The sequence below is a fragment of the Diorhabda sublineata genome, chromosome 3, assembly GCF_026230105.1.
Source record: "Diorhabda sublineata isolate icDioSubl1.1 chromosome 3, icDioSubl1.1, whole genome shotgun sequence".
Lineage (NCBI taxonomy): Eukaryota > Metazoa > Arthropoda > Insecta > Coleoptera > Chrysomelidae > Diorhabda > Diorhabda sublineata.
The window spans coordinates 10,652,439-10,673,135 of NC_079476.1; the positions used below are offsets into that span (position 1 = coordinate 10,652,439).

Genomic DNA, 20,697 nt, shown 5'->3' on the forward strand with positions numbered 1-20,697 from the left:
TAATACAGTGCATTTATATTTATTACATAAATCTTCTATGTTACAACCACGATTTGCTAATATTAAGTCACCTTTTTCGAGATATTAAAAAAATCCACTATTTTCAGTTATACTTCTATCAGTTATGCGCCCTTCAAAACCGTCTGAAAGAAAGCAACACCCTCCAGTAGGTATGATTCCAACCAAAAACTTTACTGTGTTATTAGATTTGTAACTTGAATACATATTTCCTTGTTGACTAAAATTTTTAGGCCTCTCCATGTTCCATTCAAAACAATCAATAATTACTCGTATATTTTTAAATTTCTTGAAGGCTTGAGGTAAGTTCTTACTGATATCTTTAGCTGATGGAAAATGATTTAGTTGTTTAAATTAACAATACATTAGTTGTATCCATGTAGTTGTTATTTTCGAAATATAGCCAATACTGATACCAAACCAAATTTTTATTTTACTCCAATCACAGACATTACTTAAAAAAAAATTATTATTACTTACTTTACTAATTGTTGCAAAAACAGGATCTGGATTTTCTTCAGTAGGACCTTTCCCCCCAATAAAATGTTTAGAGCACACATATGAATATTTATTAATTTTTTGTACTGTTAAATCCACCCTCCTCGAAGCATGTATCCATTTATTACATCTAACCTCATCAACATGAGGCTTTATAAATGGTATAAAAAACACATTCTCTTCTGGATATCGATTATTCGACGTACAATTCGCAAAACTGCAATGCTTTGTTGGCATTATACAAGTTCAAAAAAAATTTTTTATATCAGATTTATATTTTTAAATAATAAAATAATATCACGTAAATACAATTGCTTTGCATGTAAATATTTTATGTTTGTCCCTACTACTAGTGCTGCCTCTGGTGACACGTTCGCTGCACTATTCTCAGGAAAAAGGCTCATTTATTGGATGTATCAGTTTACAAAATATATTCGTGTAAAATTTCAATACAATATTCCCAGTAGCTGCAGCAAAATCGTAAAAAAAATGTGTATTTCTTCCTCTTCAACGCCCTTTATCTTTATTGTACTTTTTATTTATGACTTTAAGTTAGTTTGAAAATTCCTTTTTTTAATAAAATTTTGCGATATGCAAAATAACCTGACCTTTTGGAATTTTTTTAGTAATTTTCTAGTTTTCAGAACACCTAAATACATAGAATCAGTTACAAACATCTAGACAGCATTTTTGTTGCAGATCTCTGTAAGTGGTATTCTTCGCCGAAATTGTTTTTAACTTTGGTTAGAAATGGAACAAATGTTCTTGAGACAGTATGTTGCAATAGACAAAATATGACGGGAGATTTTGTTGAAGCAAAATTTAAAAAGGGAAACTGCGATAAGAAGTTGTAATGGTATATTAGCATTGGAAGTGGAGTCCATATTCTGGCAAAGCACGAAAGTGTAGAAATGATTGCACAGGACGAAAGTCACTTATGCCCTATAATTATCAAAAGAAGTAAAATAAATACATTAAGTTTTATATAACTTATTTATATGTTTTCAATAAACATAATTTCGGTAAAAAAAAGAAAAAGGATAATCCAAAAGTGTTAAATTTTATATATACAATGGAGGAGTATAGAAGAATAGGTTATGCCGTAAAAATCATCAAACATACTATGAAGCAAGGTAACCAGATTACAACGTTCTGTAGCAACACCAACTCCGAAAATTTATTTGCTAAATGTGGATATATAATAAGAAGTTTAGAATTTAAGATAAAACCTGTACCTACAAATGCTGAACCTGTTGGTTGGGTGAAATCAGCCGTCTGAGATATTATTTTAAGAGGAACATAGAATGTTAAACACAAAGACCAGGTAGGGTTTAGTTTCTGTTCTAAAGATTTCGCGAGAGGCGAAGGCTGGATAGCCTTTAAACCAGCTTCAGAAGTGACCGTGGATGATATTTGGGAAAAAATTTCTTCTATATACCAATCAAATTCCACAGGCCTCAATACTGAAACATTTTGTTTGGGGGTTACGTCGGTTAGGACGCCACAAGGAAAGGGGAGAGTTTGTAACTACAACATTTTTGACGAAGAGTGTGCGAAAAGGCGTGGAATTCTTGTAATAAAAAATAAAGACAACTTGTGTTTAGCTCGTGCTCTTGTGGTCGCCAAAGCCTATGCGAACAAAGACCCCGATTTTGTAAAAGTTCGAAAAGATGTGGGTTAATTACAAACCAAGAGAGCTCAAGAATTAATAAAAGCCGTTACCGTAACTATTCCAGAAGAAGGAGCCGGAATACCAGAACTTTAACAATTTCAACAACACCTAAAAAACTACAAAATTGTGGTTTATCAATATGGTTCCAAAGGACGTGACGTAATTTTTAAAGGTGCCGATGATGGTTCTTCGTTGAATTTACTTTACCATGAGGGGCATTACTATGTCATTACTTCTTTGACTGCGGTATTCTGCTGCGGGTATTTTTGTGAATTATGTCACATACCTTACAATAACAAAGGTGAACATCGTTGTAAAGGAACATGTTTTGCGTGCAGAAAATCACCACCCTGCGCAAAAGATGTAGTAAAACAGCATTGTTTTGAGTGCGGAAGAGATTTTTTTGGAGAGAAATGTTTTCAAACTCATTTAGATTCACTTTGTAGTAAGATTAGAAGGTGTGAGAATTGTTATAAAATTTATACCGAGAAATATGTTTGTGGTGAGATTTACTGCAAAATTTGTAAATCAAAACAATCAGAAGATCATTTTTGCTATATGGAATGTGATACCTCAACTCCCCACACTAAAGATTTTCTATTTTTTTTTTCGATTTGGAGACGACACAGGAAAAGATACAAACCGACGGATCCCTTCAACAAGAACCAAATTTATGTGTGTTTCGTCAATGTTGTGATGAATGCATTGAAACCATCAGTGAAATTTGTTCAATATGTGGTGTTAGATTGCAAATTGTTAAATGCAACGATTCAATTTCATCTTTCTTACACCACCTTCTTACAATTAGAAAGAAATTTAAAAAGGTAGTCATTATTGCACACATAGTGGAGGGTTTGATCATCAGTTTATTCTGAATTATATTTTGACTAAGACAGATCTTAAACCTGATCTTGTTATGAGGGGTACAAAACTAGTGTTTATGCAGGTGGGAAACATGAAATTTCTGGATTCCCTCAACTACTTTCCAATGCCACTTTACACTTTACCGAAGTCTTTTGGACTTAAGGAGCTGAAGAAGGGATATTTTCCCCATCTTTTCAATCGGTCCGAGAATCAGAACTACATTGGACCAATTCCTCCCTTGGCATTTTATGATCCTGATAATTTAAAAGAAGAAGAAAGAACTGAATTAATAAGTTGGCATGAGAAAAAAACAACTGAAAACTACATTTTTTATTTTCACAAAGAAATTATTGAATACTGCATTTCAGACGTTGATATTTTAACAAAGGCTTAAATTCAGAAAATTAATGTTAGGTACATCAAATAAATCAAATAAAGACCGGGAGGGTTTATTTTCTGGTATGATGAACAAGTTTATAAAAATCAAACAGCAAGCATCCGGGCGGCCTAAAGGATGTGTGACACATGAGAAGAAAATCCAATATATCGACGAGTTTCTTCAAAGAGAAGTTCTTTTGGAATTTGGTGAGATTACAGAGAACCCAGGGCTTCGATCTTTAGCTAAATTGATGTTAAACAGCTTTTGTGGTAAATTTGCCCAAAGAGAAAATAAACAATGACATTTTCAAACTTCATGCACTTGCTGGTATATCCATAATAGAAGGGGATGTTATCAAGTTTAAATTATTAGGGTCTTCCACGTTTAGTTACATTGAAATACTGCTGGAATTTCAGATACAAAAAAATGTATAAATGAGGCTAAATCATCGATCGAAGAAAAAATATAATAATGCGGATATGGTTAAAGGACGGGAAAACACCTATTTGTGAATTGGACCCACCCTTAAGACACTCCAAACCAAAATATATTTATAATAAACACCATTAAAAGTATTATTTTTATATATGATGCTTTTATAATGAAATAAAAAATGTTTTCAATATTTTATTGTTTTCTTTCGTCAGGAATGTATAAAAGGCGGACAGAATGTCAACCCTTTGTGATTCTCTTAATACAGAATAACGCTAGAGAAGTATTGTGTGTTTTGATCGCAATATCAGTTAGCTTGGACCAATCGTAGCACTTATTAATATATACGAGTAAATGATTTTTGGAACGCTTGGTATATGATGGCTATGATTTTGGCGAATTTATCGCAATTAATATTGAATAACGTAAGCAGCTCTGATTATCGCTTTTTGCGGTAGAGTCAAAGTTTGTTGTCAAACAAATTAATAGGAAATAATTGAGTGATTACGTCAGCCCAGATTCCTGATAATAACTAAATATTGTTGCGGTTTTGCGATAAAACACTTCATATTTGGTTATCATCGCTGACGTCAGCGTGCTAGAGCGTTGGAGTGGGGGGGGGGGGGTGCCAAAAGTGACCCATCCTCTACTTGGGTCAACTTATGTTTGTACCTCATTGTTTTAAAAGATACCATACAGTTGAGGACTACTAATTTTCATTATATCGAGAATTAATTTACAGATTGTTTATTATTTCCCTTTTTTCTTTGAATTCCTTTCGTTGCACTGGAATATATTTGTCATGAAAAAAATACATTTTCCGTCAGTTCTGATAATGGCTGAATAGTTAAAGGGCACGGCGTGTGATCGATTTTCTCGTTTACTATAGCTCGCGCAATTGACAGACTTCGTGTAGGCCAAAGGGTTAAGTTATGGCCAATTTTTCCGAAATTTGGCTCGGTGATAGTTCAAAGCAAGCTAATTCAAAGTATTAGTGGACAAGATAACCCAAAAATCTCTCCGAACCCCTTGAAAAGTCCAAGAGTAAGAGGGGGGTTATGGCCAGTTTTTCTGAAACTTTGTACAATGATAGTTGTAGTAGTAGCAAGCTGATTGAAAATCTCAATGTACACGAAGCGCCAATATACATAACTACCCTTGAGTTTTTCTACATAATCTTGTATATTGTTTCAGAAGCATAGATATTTTTCTTTAAACAAATATTGACACGGCATTTACAAGGATATATTGAAAAATTCTGAGCCTATTATAGAATCAAACAAAATTTCAATGTCAAAATATTTTATAACTTAACATACTCTCTTCTTAATTGGATACATTTATTACAGCGAACCTGCAACGTCTCTAGACATTTAAAAAAAATGTTTCTTTTTGCTCTGCAAATCATATCTCCACAGCTTTTATTACCTTCTCGATGGAAGAAAATTTACCACCTTTTAAACTTTTTTTTCAGTTGAGGAAAGATATGATAGTCGGACGGAGCCAAATCTGGTTAATAATGGGGGTGTTCTAGTAATTCAAACCCTAAATCACGAAATTTTTGCATGGCAACATAAGATTTGTCTGCAGGGGCGTTGTCCCGCTAAAACAAAACACCTTTGGATAGCTTTTCGCGCATTTTCTCTTTGATTTTTTCCCGTAGAGTGATCAGCAATGTCGAAAAGTATTGTTCTACCCTTATACAAAAAATCATTCATGATTATTTCATGGCAATCCCAAAAAACTGAAGCAAGATTTTTGGACACAACAGACTTAGGTCTTAGAGAGCCAGAGTGTCGCCATTCCATCGATTGTTGCTTTGTTTCTGTATCGTAGAAATGTACTTGAGTCTCATCCATAGTAACAATTCGGTTTAACAATCTACATCGTTTTCAAATCGAGCACAGATCGAACGCGATGCTTCTACCCTTGCACGCTTTTGGTAAACATTCAATTTACCTCTTTTGAAGCTTGCAGTTCAATTTTTCACGGTTGCCTACGGACATTGATCACCAAGGGTATTAAGCATATCTTCGTAAATCTGCTTACCTCTTAACCCTTTTATATACAGGCACTTAATGATGGCTCGATACTCCAATTTTTCGATTTTCACAATTTCGGTGGACATCTTTTTTCTTTTAATTTATTGCGTAACTCTGGTTTACTTTTTTGACGTCAAACTTTACACCGACACTGCTAATAAGTTATTGTTCGTTGCTATGGTAACGCAATATTTTGTTTATGCATGGAACTGCTCTAGGCTAATTAGATATCAATACATTCTAGTAAATCAGCCTATAAAATATATTCGTATAAAATTTCATAACTATCATTACAGGGCCAGTATTCTCAGGTCCTCGCTTGGAGCGATATCATTCTCTATCATAGCCCATTCACTATGAAGATGTTACAGTTGTTACATAATCTAGTATCAGCATTCACAACAACAGGATCTCTATTATCAGTATTTATTCTAAATAGAACAATTTCTCGTTAATTCATATTTTCGTCAACATCGATTTGTTGTCGCTGCATTTGTCTACCACAAGTAATACATGCTAAGCGATTCGCCATTTTTATTATTCAAATGATGTGTCGAAAATGTCATGAGTCTTAGCAAATTAATTTGTTCGCTTTCCACTTCTCCCGAGGATTGTTTTGTCACCGGTGAGGTAACTCTTCTACTATCCTGAAGAAGACCACAGAAAAGATATTGTCAATAATGCAGTAACTGTTTAACAGGCTGTAGCCCATTAAACTATTTAAGGGTAATTTTGGGGACTTTGGCCATTGAGACTTTTCATTAGCTTGCTTTGAACTATCATTGTGCCAAGTTTGAGAACAATTGACCAAAAACAATTCACTTTCTCCTAGGGTACCTTTTGACAATTTAGGGGTAGTTTTGATAAGGTTGAGGGGTTTAGTGCCAATCGAGACTTTTAATTAGCTTGCTTCAAAAACTAGCCGAAGTCCTCTTACGGTACCCTTGGACTTTTCAGAGGGTCCATTAACATGCTTTGAACTATCATCATGCCAAGTTTGAGAACAATTTGCCAAAACCAATTCCCATCTTCTTAGGGTACCTTCTGACACTTTAGGGGTATTTTTGATAAGGATGAGGGTTTTCGGGTTTATTCCCCATTGAGACTTTTAATCAACTGGCTTCCAATTATCATTGTGTGAAGTTTCAGAATAATTGGTCGAAACCCAATTTTCATAGGGATTGAGCGAGGTCTTTTATGTTTTTATAATTATATAATATACTATATTTCTATATAGTTGTAACATTGATCTACTACAGTCTAGTATCCTGAAAAAAAGAACGATTTATTTTGATCCAATAATATTTATTTTCAGAATCTAAAATTAAAAGAAGAAATTTTTGAATTGAAAGTGCAGTGTGCACGGATGTCCAAGAATTACCAGAAGAAGTTCGAGCCATTGTTGTGAAGCAACACAAAAAAAGTGCAAAAGGACGACTCTACACTTGTATGTATGAATGCATTATTATAAGAATAAAAAGTACGATAGCCTATGAAAGATTATGTGTTTTTAAAATATTACCCCTTCCATCGTTAGATACATTTAACAAATACATTGTTAAATCAGTAATTTTTGATAGTTTGGAAGAATAGTAAGTAAGTCTCCATGACTCATTTGGGCTTGGCGGCATTATATTATTTAATAAAATGTTGCTTTTTTGAAACAGAGCTTTGTGGGAAAGATATCCCTGAAAATTTATAAATTAAGCTAGCGAATCGTGCGTTGGTTTTCAAATTTCATTTCGGCACCAATTCACAAATTAATGATTGAAAGTATTTAAAATAGAGGGTTCCATGTATACATTGTGGGGAGTGACTGAGAAAGCTGAAACTGAGGAGTTTGAAAAATTGTAGACATTGATCGAAATAATCTAAATTGTGAGCATATTTGCAACAGTAATCAAAAGTTATGATCTTTATCTCATTCTAAAAATTTGCTGAAATGCTTTCGAAATGGTATAACAAGAAAAGGTAGAATTCTTCATGTTAAAAAGATTTTGGTATCCATATCTGATCACATTTTAAATAAAATATTAGTTTATATTATTTTATATTATTGACCCGATTAATAACTATTTCAGATACCTGTAATTGTCAAAAAAAAACACTCGAACGCCGTTATACAGGAGGAAAATTATACTCAACCTAATTAAAAAGTGGCACAAAATTTAACACCATGTCATAAAAGGCGGGAACATTTTAAAAAATAATGTACCTTTTGCTACAAACAAATTAATGTAGATATCATAAGTATTTAAAATGTGTGCTTAAACTTCATTGATTATGTTGCTTTCTTGCTGAAAAAATTTAAATACAGTTTTAAACATATTTTTTAAAAATTTAATTTGAAGAAGTTTGGTAAATTTTATTGGCATTAATTTGGACTATAGCTTTGTAACAACATTTTTGAAATTAGTAAAATAATTAATAATAATCAATCATTTGCTATAAATGAATATAGGTTGCAAAAAAGTGCTGAAAGTTGTTAAAATAGGATCAAATTAAAAACAACATATTTATATATTTCTGTATTGCGCCATTTTGGAAGAATCAATTCGTTTACTAATTTAAGAAATAAAATTCCATTTTTATATTTGTGAAAACCATATGGTAATTTTTTTCCACAACCACATGTATATCATCCATTTTTTTAAAATTTATCGAATGGCAATGTAGGCCATTTTGGTTAACTGAACGGATATGATTTGATGTCCATCCTAGAATATATAAGAAATCCATCAATCAGCATTTGCGTTTAGTACCAGTCAACTCTTCTTTTTTCAATTTCAAAGCAACGTCGAAATATATAATAGTTTTTAGAAATATATTTAGAAAATAAATATTTAGAAAAATATTAGTAAAAATGAGTGATTGCAGTGACGAATCTATAAATAATACTCCACCATATATTCGCTTAGCCGCAAAGGAGTCGTATAACACATTATTACCTCAAAAATTAAAAAGTAAATAAGAATTTTGTTATAAAAAGTTCGAGGATTGGACTCTGGTAAACGTAGTTAAAAACATAAAATGTCATCACTGTTTATAAGAAAGAAACGTCGAGTAAAAACAAACCCTTCACTATTTGTTAAGAACAGTGATAAATATTAAAAGTAACATTGACATTTCAAGTTACCCTAAATTGCAATGCTTTCTTAAATTACAATCTACCAGATATAAGACTAAAATATTTAAAATTTTAACGCCGGAACAAATAAAATAAATTCTATAAAAAGCAACGGATCGAGAATATTATTGGCAAAAGTCTTAGTAAAAAGTACATGCTTTAATTTTTCAGAAAAATGAATTACATATATTGTAATAAATGCCTGTGGCTTATATTTAGGGCTAAAAGAACAAGAACAATCTTAAGACTTAAAATTTCTCAAAGTATGGTATTTTTATCTCTCATTTACTGATCTACTGTTTTCAAATGCAGTATCCAGAAAAATTGACGGAATTTTTTTCTAGTTAACACATGAAAAGAAAGGTATTTTGGTATTGTCATTTGTTAACCAGTAATCTAACAAATTTGGCAAAGTGATGGTACCCATATTCAAGATTACTCCTATAAAGATCCAAAATATTATTTAATTTGACTCAGAGTTTTCGTTCCTAAATTGTTAGTGGGGTAATATTCCTCTCTGATACAACTCATCTGTAAAATACAGCTTGAAAATTTCTACAGGCTCATCAATATTGAATAATTGTGATCCTAGAACTTTATTTCCTATTGGAAAGTTTATTCTTGACAAGGGAATATCACTCCACGTATAGGTGTCTGCCTGTGGTGCATCTTCTTCCTCTGAATCCGATTTAATAATTTATATTCTTTTTTTTTTCTCATTATTATAACGTCACTATCTGTCCCAAAGGCATCGCCTAGTAATATTTCACTAAAATCATCCATGCAATATAAAATCTAGTTCGTTTTCCACATCATTTATTTCACTATCGTCAAAATTTTCGCCTTCCATCTTCACTACACGAGGGGTTATAACGTAATAATTATAAGGAAACGAAACAAAATAAAACAATTACCATTGTATGAACATAATATGCAGATCATACACATTGGAACATTTTTGATTATCTAAGAATTTAGGAGCACTGAGTGAGATAAACAAACGTGTCACAAATACAGCAATAACGGATATATTCCTAACACACGAAATACAGCTGCATGCAAATGCAGCGACAACATAGTGCAAAGGGTTAAATAAAACATCTCATAAAAATTAAAAAAAAAACACCATTTAGCATTTCAAAGTAGTAGGTGTCTACATAATGCTGTAAATTATAAACGTTTCAATCATAGATTTGTGGTAGAATAATTTGTTAACGTACGTGTATACGGAGGGAAATATGGTTTTAATAAAATTTTAGGTAGTTTATTTAAAAAATTAAGTTCAAGTTACCTTAAATGATACAAAAACAAAAACCGACCGACCCTTTGTAATTCCTAGTATGTTTTAAGTGGTGTCTAAAAAATATAATCTGCTTAGAACACCAGAGAAAGAAACATTTTTTGTTAAAGGAAAATAGACCAAAAAAGTAGTTGGAATTAACAATAATAACAAATAGAGATAGAAATACTTTCTTGTCACAAAATTGTTACAATTTGTAGACTGAAGCTTGTAAAAACTTAACAAATAAATATACAAATAAAATAAAATTTTAATGTACAGAAGAAAACCACAATGGGTAACAAAAATATAGGTAATAGTAATAGTTAATAATTAATACACGAGTCCATAGCCAAAATTAAACCACTATGTAGCATGCCCGGAATTGAATATTATTATTAGAATAGAAATCGTTTACATAGTAGAAGGCAGTAAATATACTATACTCAAATTATTGCGGTATGCGAAAAAGATGATATTGTTTTGATTTCAGTTGGCAAGTGATTGTACATTTTTTGCATTGTAAAATATTGACCCCAAACGGATTCAAAGATGAATAAGGAAGGAAGAGTCAGAATTTTTAATCTTTTAAAGAAGTTCCAGCAGTGAGCCCTGTCTCTTTGTCCGAGTAGCTCGTCGAACAAATTTCTATTTTTAATCCTAAACCTTAGTCAAACTGACGATGTAAATTTTGTTTAAACTTACCTGGTTATCATCAAACTCAAGCAGTGATCCTTTCACTATTTCGGTTTAAGGACTACTGAGTGGGGGAAAGCACTACTGAGTGTTGAACCTCCTACCCCTACCTGAAAGGGTTTTACCAAGAATTGTTTGATCCTAGTCGTCAAACCGACGAAGATTTAGTATTCTAGGGTTAATACTCAATATTTCCTATTTTCAGAAAAATCTTCGCAATAACTTACTCATAATATTGTCGAACAGAAACTAATGTATGTACAAATATATTTCCCAACTTTTTTTTTGTTGTGAGTGGGAAAATCTTCGAAAGACGTCTGGGAAGATGCCTAGGTGTGCTGGATTCGCCCGTTAGCCGGACGCCTACCAGTTAAAAACCCACCCTCTTCTCCACTGGCGCGTGCGGTACCGCTCTCAGCGAGCATCGCTTCACACGCGTCAGCTTTGCCATTTTCTCCTTTTTACCTATAAAAAAGAAAAAAAAAACATAATAGAAATAAGAATAAACTAAAAAAAAACAACAAAAAAAAATAAATAAAAAATTAACCCAAATAAACAAAATAAATAGATGAATAAATAAAATAAATAAAACTTAACCAAACCTAGTTGTATAAATAACATTTTAAAATTGTATAAATAAAATTTATATTAATATACCATAAGAAATATAAAATGCGAGATAAAACAGTAAGGCCGAGTAAGGACATATAAAACCTCTATAGATAAAATAATAAGTATAGATAATAAAAACCCTAAATCTAAGTTGTATATAAACCATAAAACTTCGTAATAAACAACAAATAAGCATAGTAAAAAATAAGAAATAAAAACTAGTAAGTCTAAATAAATAATAAAAGCTTAACCTGACTGTATAAATAAAATTTCCCTACAACTAGTTGTATAAATAAAATTTAAATAAAATAAATAACTAAATAAATAAGACTACAAAAACTTAACCTAACTGTATAAATGAAACTCTCTAAAACTAGATGTATAAATAAAATGTTAAAATTGTTGTAAAAATAAAATAGACTAATAATATAAATAATAAATAATTGAAATTTTGAATAAATTAGAACAAACAATAAATTAGAACAACAATTCAATCGTCACGTTCTCTATCCTCTTTCTCTTTAGCCTTCATTAATCCCGTCACAATTTCAATTATCTGGTTGTAGACTTTTTTTGCTCAATGGCAGCCTTCATAACGGTCGTACAGTCAAAGTCGCCTCCCTCCTCCTTGTTTATGATTTTTTTTATTTTTTCTTGAACATTTCTGTGGACTCGGCACTCCAATACATGTCGCGGGTCCTCCGTCACACCGCACTCACAACTGGAACATAGGTCGTCTCTAGTTTTTTTATTCCATACGTGTACTTTTTGAACGACCCATGCCCCGTTAAAAATTGTGTAAAATAATAGTTGGTTCTGCGGTGTGCACATTTGAACCAGCTTTTGACGTTCGGTATTAAAGTCCTCGTCCACGCGGCTTTGACCTCTTCCTCCTGCCATTATTGCTGCCATTTGTCCAAACTGACTTCCCTTTCCAATTCCTTTACTTTTTCTATATTTTCATTGTCAGTTTGGACCCTTTCGTATATCCTGACCCTCTCCTCCACTAATATGTGAATAGGGATAGCACCCGCTATCACCTGCAGCGCGATAGCCGATACAGTTCTATACGCGCTGCATATCCGAAGCAGCGGTTTCCTTTGGGCCTTTATATATTATTGCTTGTATTTGTGTTTCTTCATGACTTCTGCCTATACTGGAGCCCCATATAGGAGGATTGAGTGTATTGCCTCTAATGTAACCCTTCTCCTTTGGCTGCCAGGCCCACCCACATTTGGTAGCATTTTCTGCAGGGCGGAAGTCCTTTCCTCCGCTTTCATTACCGCTGCTTCTACGTGCTTCGAGAAGGTCATTCTATCGTCAAATGTCACTCCCAGATACTTAATTGTTTTTTTAGGAGCAATGATTTGGCCTCCGAGATCAAATTGTATTTGATCCCGGGTCCCTCTAGGTCCCCTTAACACAACAATCTCCGTCTTATCTACTGCTAATCGTAGGTCCATCTGCTCAATCCAGCATTTTATTCCTTCCATGTTTTTGTTTACTATGTTAACGATGCCCCAATTCATATCGTTTTCCGCCAGTATTGCCAGGTCGTCAGCGTATGCGATCGATCTGGCGCCGCCTTCTAGTTTTATTTTGAGTAACCCGTCGTAAAGTATGTTCCATAGGGTCGGTCCCAACCCCGACCCTTGGGGTACCCCTGCGGTTAACTGTATGTATTGCCTTCTCGATACGCATACTCTTCTTTTCGTTAGGTAGCCCTTCACTATGTTGATTAAATATACTGGGGTCTCTATTTTATTTAGTTCCTATATTATCAGACCCCAGTTTGCCGAATTAAATGCATTATGTATATCTAGCATTACTAGGACTACCCACCTTTTTTTGGAAGCTTTCGCCGCGTCGTGTACCCACTTTGCGGCGTCAACTGCTGATCGACCTCTGCGGAAGCCGTATTGCTGTTTGGAGAGAGCTGTTTTGCTGTCCAGGAAATTCTCTAATCGCTTTTTATCCTAACATGACGACTGTATACCTAACCTAACCTAACCTGCCTATTTTAACCCTAACTCTTTCCAAGCACGGCTCCCCTAGATTTTGGACAGCTCATTGTGTCAGTCCGATGTGCTTTCTCCTCACACGAGAGACAGTATGCCTCGTTTTTACAATCTTGGGCCCTGTGCCCTTAAGGCAGTTGAAACAGTTCCCACTCCTTGCCCTTACAGGAGTAGGTGCTATGCCCGTATTCTAGGCACCTTTAGCATCTCAGGGGGATAAAACTTTCTTTTATATTACAGAGTTGCCAATGTACCCTTACTTTATTTGTGGCCCTTACCACAGCCGCTCTCTCTTCCCTCACCGCGACTGTGGCTGTTTGGCCACCCCCCTGCTGTCCCTCATACTTCTAATCTTGATGTCGTCATCTTTGAGACCAGTCCACTCGCAGATAGCCGTCTTGAGCTCTTGTGAGCTTACTGACGGGTCTACCTCCATAACCGTAAAGACGGCCTCCCTCCTCTTTACCGTCAACGTCATATCGCCCATTTTTTCGGTTAGAGCATCTTTCGGCTGCCCCCTGTCCCTTAAGTTTAACCAGGAGGTCCCCCTCCCGGTTTTCCTCACCGCCTCTACATTGATGCCCAATTCGTCCACTTTTATATGGGACTTCATGTTCCTCAAGACCTCTGCGTATTTAAGGGAGCCGGTTTTGATATATAGCGATTCCCCCTCGTACCCCCATTATTTACTGTATCACCAACTACTCTAGATATTATTTTATACTTGATTTCGGGTTTCCTATTTAGGAATTCTATCATTTTTCTAATTTCTAGTTTATCTCCCCTATCACAATCGTTATTTCCTTTTCAGCCCTACTGTCTATCATCCGATATTTCTTTACAAATGCTGAAGGTTTCCCCCCTCCCCTCTTCTTCGCCACTCACCTTGGCTATATGGTTATACCATTTTATTTCTTTTCTTTTGTTTTAATTTTGTTTTCTATCGTTTCCCATTCCCCCTTACCCGGATCTTCCCAGACAGTCCAGACTCTTTCGTCCTTCTTATAATGTCTGCTGTCACTCCGTTGTTTTCTAACTTACCTAAAATAATACATGTTTCTCTCCGCCTCAACGCCTCCTCTACGCTGCTCGCATGCCACGTTGTATTGGAGTAGGCTTCCTCCTCCCATTCTTCTTCTACCAGGCTGGCCCATTCCTCGTATTTTCCCTCTGCGTTGTTTAGGGCTTCCTTTAATTTCTCTGTCCTCCTTTTTCTTCCTCTTCCTGACATTCTTTACATTTTGATTTTGTTTTACCTTCTATAATTTCCTTAAGCTCTTTTATTTTTTTTAGTACATTTTCCTCCGCCGTCGTGTTTTCTATTTCCACTAATTTTTCTATCAACTTCTCCTCCAATATCTCCCCCTCCCTCTTCTTTTCCTTTTCCTCTTCCTTCTTCTCTTCTTCCTCTTTTTTTTCTTTCTTTGTTTCACTTTCTTCTATCCTGCTTTCTTCCCTTACCCTTTTTTTATCTGATCTTTTCCCCTTTACCTCCTCGAACATATTTTTCCTCAAGATATTTCCCTCGCTGTCTGTTGTGGACATCTCCGTTTTTTCTTCCTCTTCTTCCCTTTCCTCTTCAATTATGGTCGATTGTGTTACCAGGTCCTTGCTCCTGTTAACTTTTTTGTTCTTTTTTTGCCTTTGTTCCTCCTCGAACTTCCGTCTTTCCTTTTCCTCCTCCTTCCCAACTTATATTGATACATTGTAAAAATATCTTGAATGAATCGATCACCTGAACTTCATCTGGCCTGCTTTGTAACAAGAAATATTTCATCTGCATTAAATTGCTTCATGTCAAGCGGTCTTCAGGAATATATATGAAAATAGTCTCCAACATACTCACAGGATCGTAGATTTGCTTTCCAATGATCCTCGCTTTATATCCCTTCCTCCAGTTAAGTCGGGTTGTTAATACCACTTTGTTAATACCACTAGCTTGATATCTTTTTATTAATTTTGCTAAATTTTTCTTTCAATTTTTGCTCAAATGGCACTTAAGCAAGGCCTTATGTTCTATGTTGTCTGATACCAGACTCTAGTTTTAAAATATAATTATGATTATAATTTTAACCGTTGAATTCTATTTCACTCTAAAGGACAATTTATAAACTTTTACACTCGCGCCAGCGATGATGTCCTCGTTTGCGTTAAACATAAATTAAGCAGATTTCGAAGTGTCATTTATCACAAACGCCCGCGCTCGCGTTCTTCGAATTTAAACGTAACGCCAACGAGAACATCAGCTTGGACGCGAACGTAACAGTTAATAAATCTAACTCTTAAGTCTCAAAGATTATAGGTTATTCTGTTACGTGACTGATTTCTTTTTCGTGCGGAGTTGTCTCTTCCATTTTGGTAGATATCAAAGTCACTAATAGGAGGGTTGCTGCTTAAGTTTTGAGATATGGCAACACTGATGTGAATGTGTCAAATCTGACATTGCCATCATAAGGTTTGAAATTTTTAATTCTGGACGTACTCAGATCGTTTTGTCATACGAGTACGATTTGAGTTGTTTATAGACACTTCAAACATTCTTCTTGTCAAAAAATCTTAAATCGCGAACATTTTCGTGCGATGATTTTCTATGACTTTCGACGTGAAGCAGAATACCGATTTACTCGCTTCGACTCTTGGTGATCATGTCGAGCCACCGAGTTTTGCTGGTTTTCAATCGTGGTCGCACTGTATACTCCAGAGTTGTCCCCATTCGACTCCTTTTTGTTTCCAATTTTGGAAAAGTTACTTACCGGGCATAAATTTGATTCGAATGAGGAGGTCAAGGCAGTCACGGACGGCTACTCCTCAGATCTTCATAAAACGTACTTTCAGACGAGTTAAAATAGTTGCAGTGTATTGTATCAGACTAAAAGCAGATTATCTTAAAAAATAAAAAGTCATTTTTCCAAAATATTTATCAAACCATAAAATTTATTAGAGTATGAAATGTTTTATTATAATTGAAGCCATCACCCGTGCTATCCTAGAATCATATTTGAACGTGCAAATTTTTATAAATCAAATTGAACCTTAAATGTTTGAAAGCTAACCTCAAGTAATTTTGACCCTATCTAATCAATAAACTATATTATAATTTGGAGAAAAGTGTCAAACCTAACTTGTAGATAAATTTCTGTCAAAAATCGTGAACTTTTAAAACTTTTATTTTCTAAATATTTCACGGTAACAAAGTTGATAACTGGAACTATAAAAAATCTCATTTTCTCATATGATTGATATATAAAAAAGGGTTTTCCAATAGGGACCTGAAAATTTTGAATTTAGTTTGCCAACGTAATTTTTCGCGTAAACATCGAACTGTCACTTTCAGTTTATTCATTAGGCATAACCTTTTCATCATGGTGAAGTACACGAACGAAGAACGTCTGCAAATCTTAAAAATTTACCACATAAATTCGGAGTCGGTGGCTGCTACTTTAAGAGCGTTAACTCCGATTTTCGGTCGTGATTCTCGACCTAGTAGACAGACAGTAACAAGTTTAGTGAAAAAGTTTGAGCCTACATATTCGTTGTGTGATGTTGCCGTGCCAGTGAGACTACGGGTCGAAGTGTCAAAAATATCGCTGCCGTTGAAACGTCCGTAGCAAATGATCCAAATCTAACCTAACCAATTCCCAAGAGTTGGGCTTCGCCAAGACCACTTTATGGCGAATTTTACTTTACATCCATACAAGAAGAGGCTCACTCAAGAATTAAAGTCGATAGACCATTCGAAGAGATGTACGTTCTCCGATTGGGCTCTGGAAAAGATGAGCCAAGATGATCAATTTCATCGCAAAATCATCTTCAGTGACGAAGCTCCTTTCTGGTTCTATGGGTTTGTCAATAAACAAAATATGCGGTATTGGGCGGGTGCAAATCCACATGTGCTTAATGAAAAACCACTTCATCCACAAAAGATAACTATTTGGTTCGGTTTGCATGCCGGCGACATTATAGGGCCATATTTTTTCGTCGACAATAGTGGTCGCGATATTACTTTGAATGTTGATCGTTATCGCGCCATAATTATCGATTATGTTTGGCCTGAATTGGAATATGTGGACTTGGACAATATGTGGTTTCAACAGGACAGCGCCACACAGCACACGTTACAATCAATTACACAAGTTTGAGCGTGTTATCTCAAGAAATGGACCAGTCGATTGGCCGCCTCGTTCGTGCGATTAACGCCTCTAGATTCTTTTTTGGGGCTATGTCAAGTCATTGGTCTATGCTAATAAGCCGACGACGTTACAAGAGCTCAAAGCCAACATTGAACGCGAAATAGAGCCATTTCGGCCGAAATGTGTGGTCGAGTCATGGAAAATAGCATCCAACGAATCAACCGCTGCAAACTTGCCCGCGGTGGCCATATGAGCGAAGTCGATTTCCATTCATAAATGTTTTGAATGTACTTCAGCCCGATAATAAAGTTTTTGAAATATCTTAAATGGTTTTCATTTTATTTTGAAAAAAAGTTGTCAAGTTCTTATTGGAAAACCCCTTATTAAATTATTTTAGCAAATTAGCTCACTCAATGTGACTATCATCGACTTTCCGTCCCAAATTATAATAAAAATGCTATTGAGACAATGGAAGGCTCTGCATCAAAAAACTCACTTCTCATTTTATAGTGTAATCCCAAGGTTTCTTCTCCTCAGTCATAAATTCATAATAGTGATAAAGAAATTTACAAAATAACGAGAGAAGTTCAAAGAAGAAGCGAAAAATCAATTATATATTATTTTCTGGTGAGTCGATAAATTTGGCACTCAGTGAAGAACATTAATGTAAAAAGAAGAACCAAGATAGACAGCGACCATTATTTACTGATGATGATATTAAAATAAGAAGGTTGAAAAGGATATATAACTAGCAGATACTAACCGTAAAGTTCAGTAAAATAGAAAACAAAAATAATGTCGAGTAGTCAAGTACATAGTATTTTAAAGAGAGGATCTTCAAGAAAATGTACAACGATAATTATAAACGATAACATAATAAGAACACTCCGTTGAACAGAAAAAATAAAGGCTACTAGAAACGAGAAGACAGCATATACTTGAATAAGATATACTAACATTTTCAAAAAAAAGGTTTAAGGAAGAAAAGATAAATACGAGGATATATTGAAAAATTCTTAGCCTACTATAGAATCAAACAAAATTTCAATGTCAAAATATTTTATTACTCAACATATTCTCCTCTTAATTGGATACATTTACTACAGTGAACCTGCAACGTCCCTAGACCATTAAAAAAAATGTTTCTTTTTGCTCTGCAAACCAGACCTTTTTACCTTTTTTTCAGTTGAGGAAAGAGATGATAGTCGGAAGGAGCCAAATCTGGTGAATAAGGGGGATGTTCTAGTAATCCAAACCCTAAATCACGAATTTTTTGCATGGCAACATGAGATTTGTGTGCAGGGGCGTTTTCCTACAAAAACAAAACACTTTTGGATAGCTTTCCGGGTCTTTTCTCTTTAATTTTTTTCCGAAGAGTGGTCAATAATGTCGAATAGTAATCTCCAGTTATTATTCTACCCTTATCTGAAAAACAATTCATGATTATTTCAAGGCAATCCCAAAAAACTGAAGCAAGAACTTTTCCAGCAGATTATTAGATACGAAACTTCTTAGGTCTTGCAGAACCAGAGTGTCGCCATTCCATCGATTGTTGCTTCGGATCATAGAAATGTACCCAAGTCTCATCCATAGTAACAATTCGGTTTAAGAAGTCTACATCGTTTTCAAATCGAGCACAGATCGAACGCGATCCTTGTACGCAATTTTTCTCATATTCAAATTGACGTGAACTATATGATGAACGCGTTTGTATGAAATATTCAGTGCTTTAGATATCAGTTTTAGCCCAATTCGATCTGATAAAATCATATCATGAACTGCATCGACATTTTCGGGGCCTGATACAGAAACTGGCCGTTCCGACCGGTCATCATCTTCAATGAAAAAATTACTTCTTTTGAAGTTTGCAGTCCAATTTTTCACGGTCACATACGAAGGACATTGATCACCAAGGGTATTTAGCATATCTTCGTAAATCTGCTTACCTCTTAACCCTTTTAAATACAGGTACGTGATGGTGGCTCGATATTACAATTTTTTGATTTTCACAATTCACAACTTTTTTCTTTTAATTTATTGCGTAACTCTGATTTACTTTTTTGACGTCCAACTTTACACTGACACTGCTAATAAGTTATTGTTCGTTGCTATTGTAACGCAATATTTTGTTTATGCATGGAACTGGTCTAGGCTAACTAGATATCAATACATCCTCGTAAATCAGCCTCTAAAATATATTCGTATAAAATTTCATAACTATCATTACTGGGCCGGTATTCTCAGGTAGTCGCTTGAAGCGATATCGATGTCATTGAATGCGAGGGGATCGAAATTCACTGTTGTCTCGATCCTCACGCCCTCTCCTCGCAATAGGAGAGACAAGTCAAGTCAATTCTAACTAGAAGAAGCTGAAGAAATTGTTGCAGAGCCCCATTGAGTTGTTTCCAGAGACCCTCTAATATAACTCAGTGATGTCCAATTTAAAAAAATAAACAAAGAAACTTTTAGATATGTTTTAACACAATTAGAATATATTTGAAGAAACCTAGATATCAATACATCCTCGTACATGGAAAGTCTTCGGATTGTTGTAAACTGACAATCAAAAGCTTTTCTATGTCATGATGAGGAAACAACGTGACTAACTACTAATCTTGACTCGTGGAATTTATAAAATTTAGATTTACTTATACTATTATATTCTCCTAGTCGCAACATCATTTCCTAGGCTCAGTTCCTGATATTCTATTTGTTAATGGGATATTTTCCAAATGAAGTAAATTATGAAAATATAATTGATATCTGGAGACATTATATATCTATTATTGTGATGATAGAAAAACTCTAATTTTTGTATATAAGTATTTGTTCCATACAATTCTAATAATCATAAAGTAAACATTGATTCTAGATTCTTAAAATAATGATTTGGATGTTTATCTATGTGCAACTGAAAACAGAATGTTATC

At 34.5% G+C, this 20,697-nt stretch overlaps 1 protein-coding gene across 4 annotated transcripts in view; it reads left to right on the forward strand.

Moving 5' to 3' along the window:
- The window catches only part of LOC130440961 (uncharacterized), a 42,074-nt gene that overhangs the window by 7,822 nt on the left and 13,555 nt on the right, over window positions 1-20,697 (forward strand). For 2 of the 4 annotated variants that reach the window (XM_056774376.1, XM_056774374.1), the window contains exon 5: window positions 7,221-7,352. In XM_056774376.1, coding sequence (XP_056630354.1) covers window positions 7,221-7,313 — 93 coding nt within the window. In that variant the 3' untranslated portion in view covers window positions 7,314-7,352. Of the gene's footprint in view, window positions 1-1,215; window positions 4,057-7,220; window positions 7,404-20,697 lie in introns of those variants that run through there. The other 2 variants (XM_056774375.1, XM_056774378.1) reach the window with 2 other exon arrangements.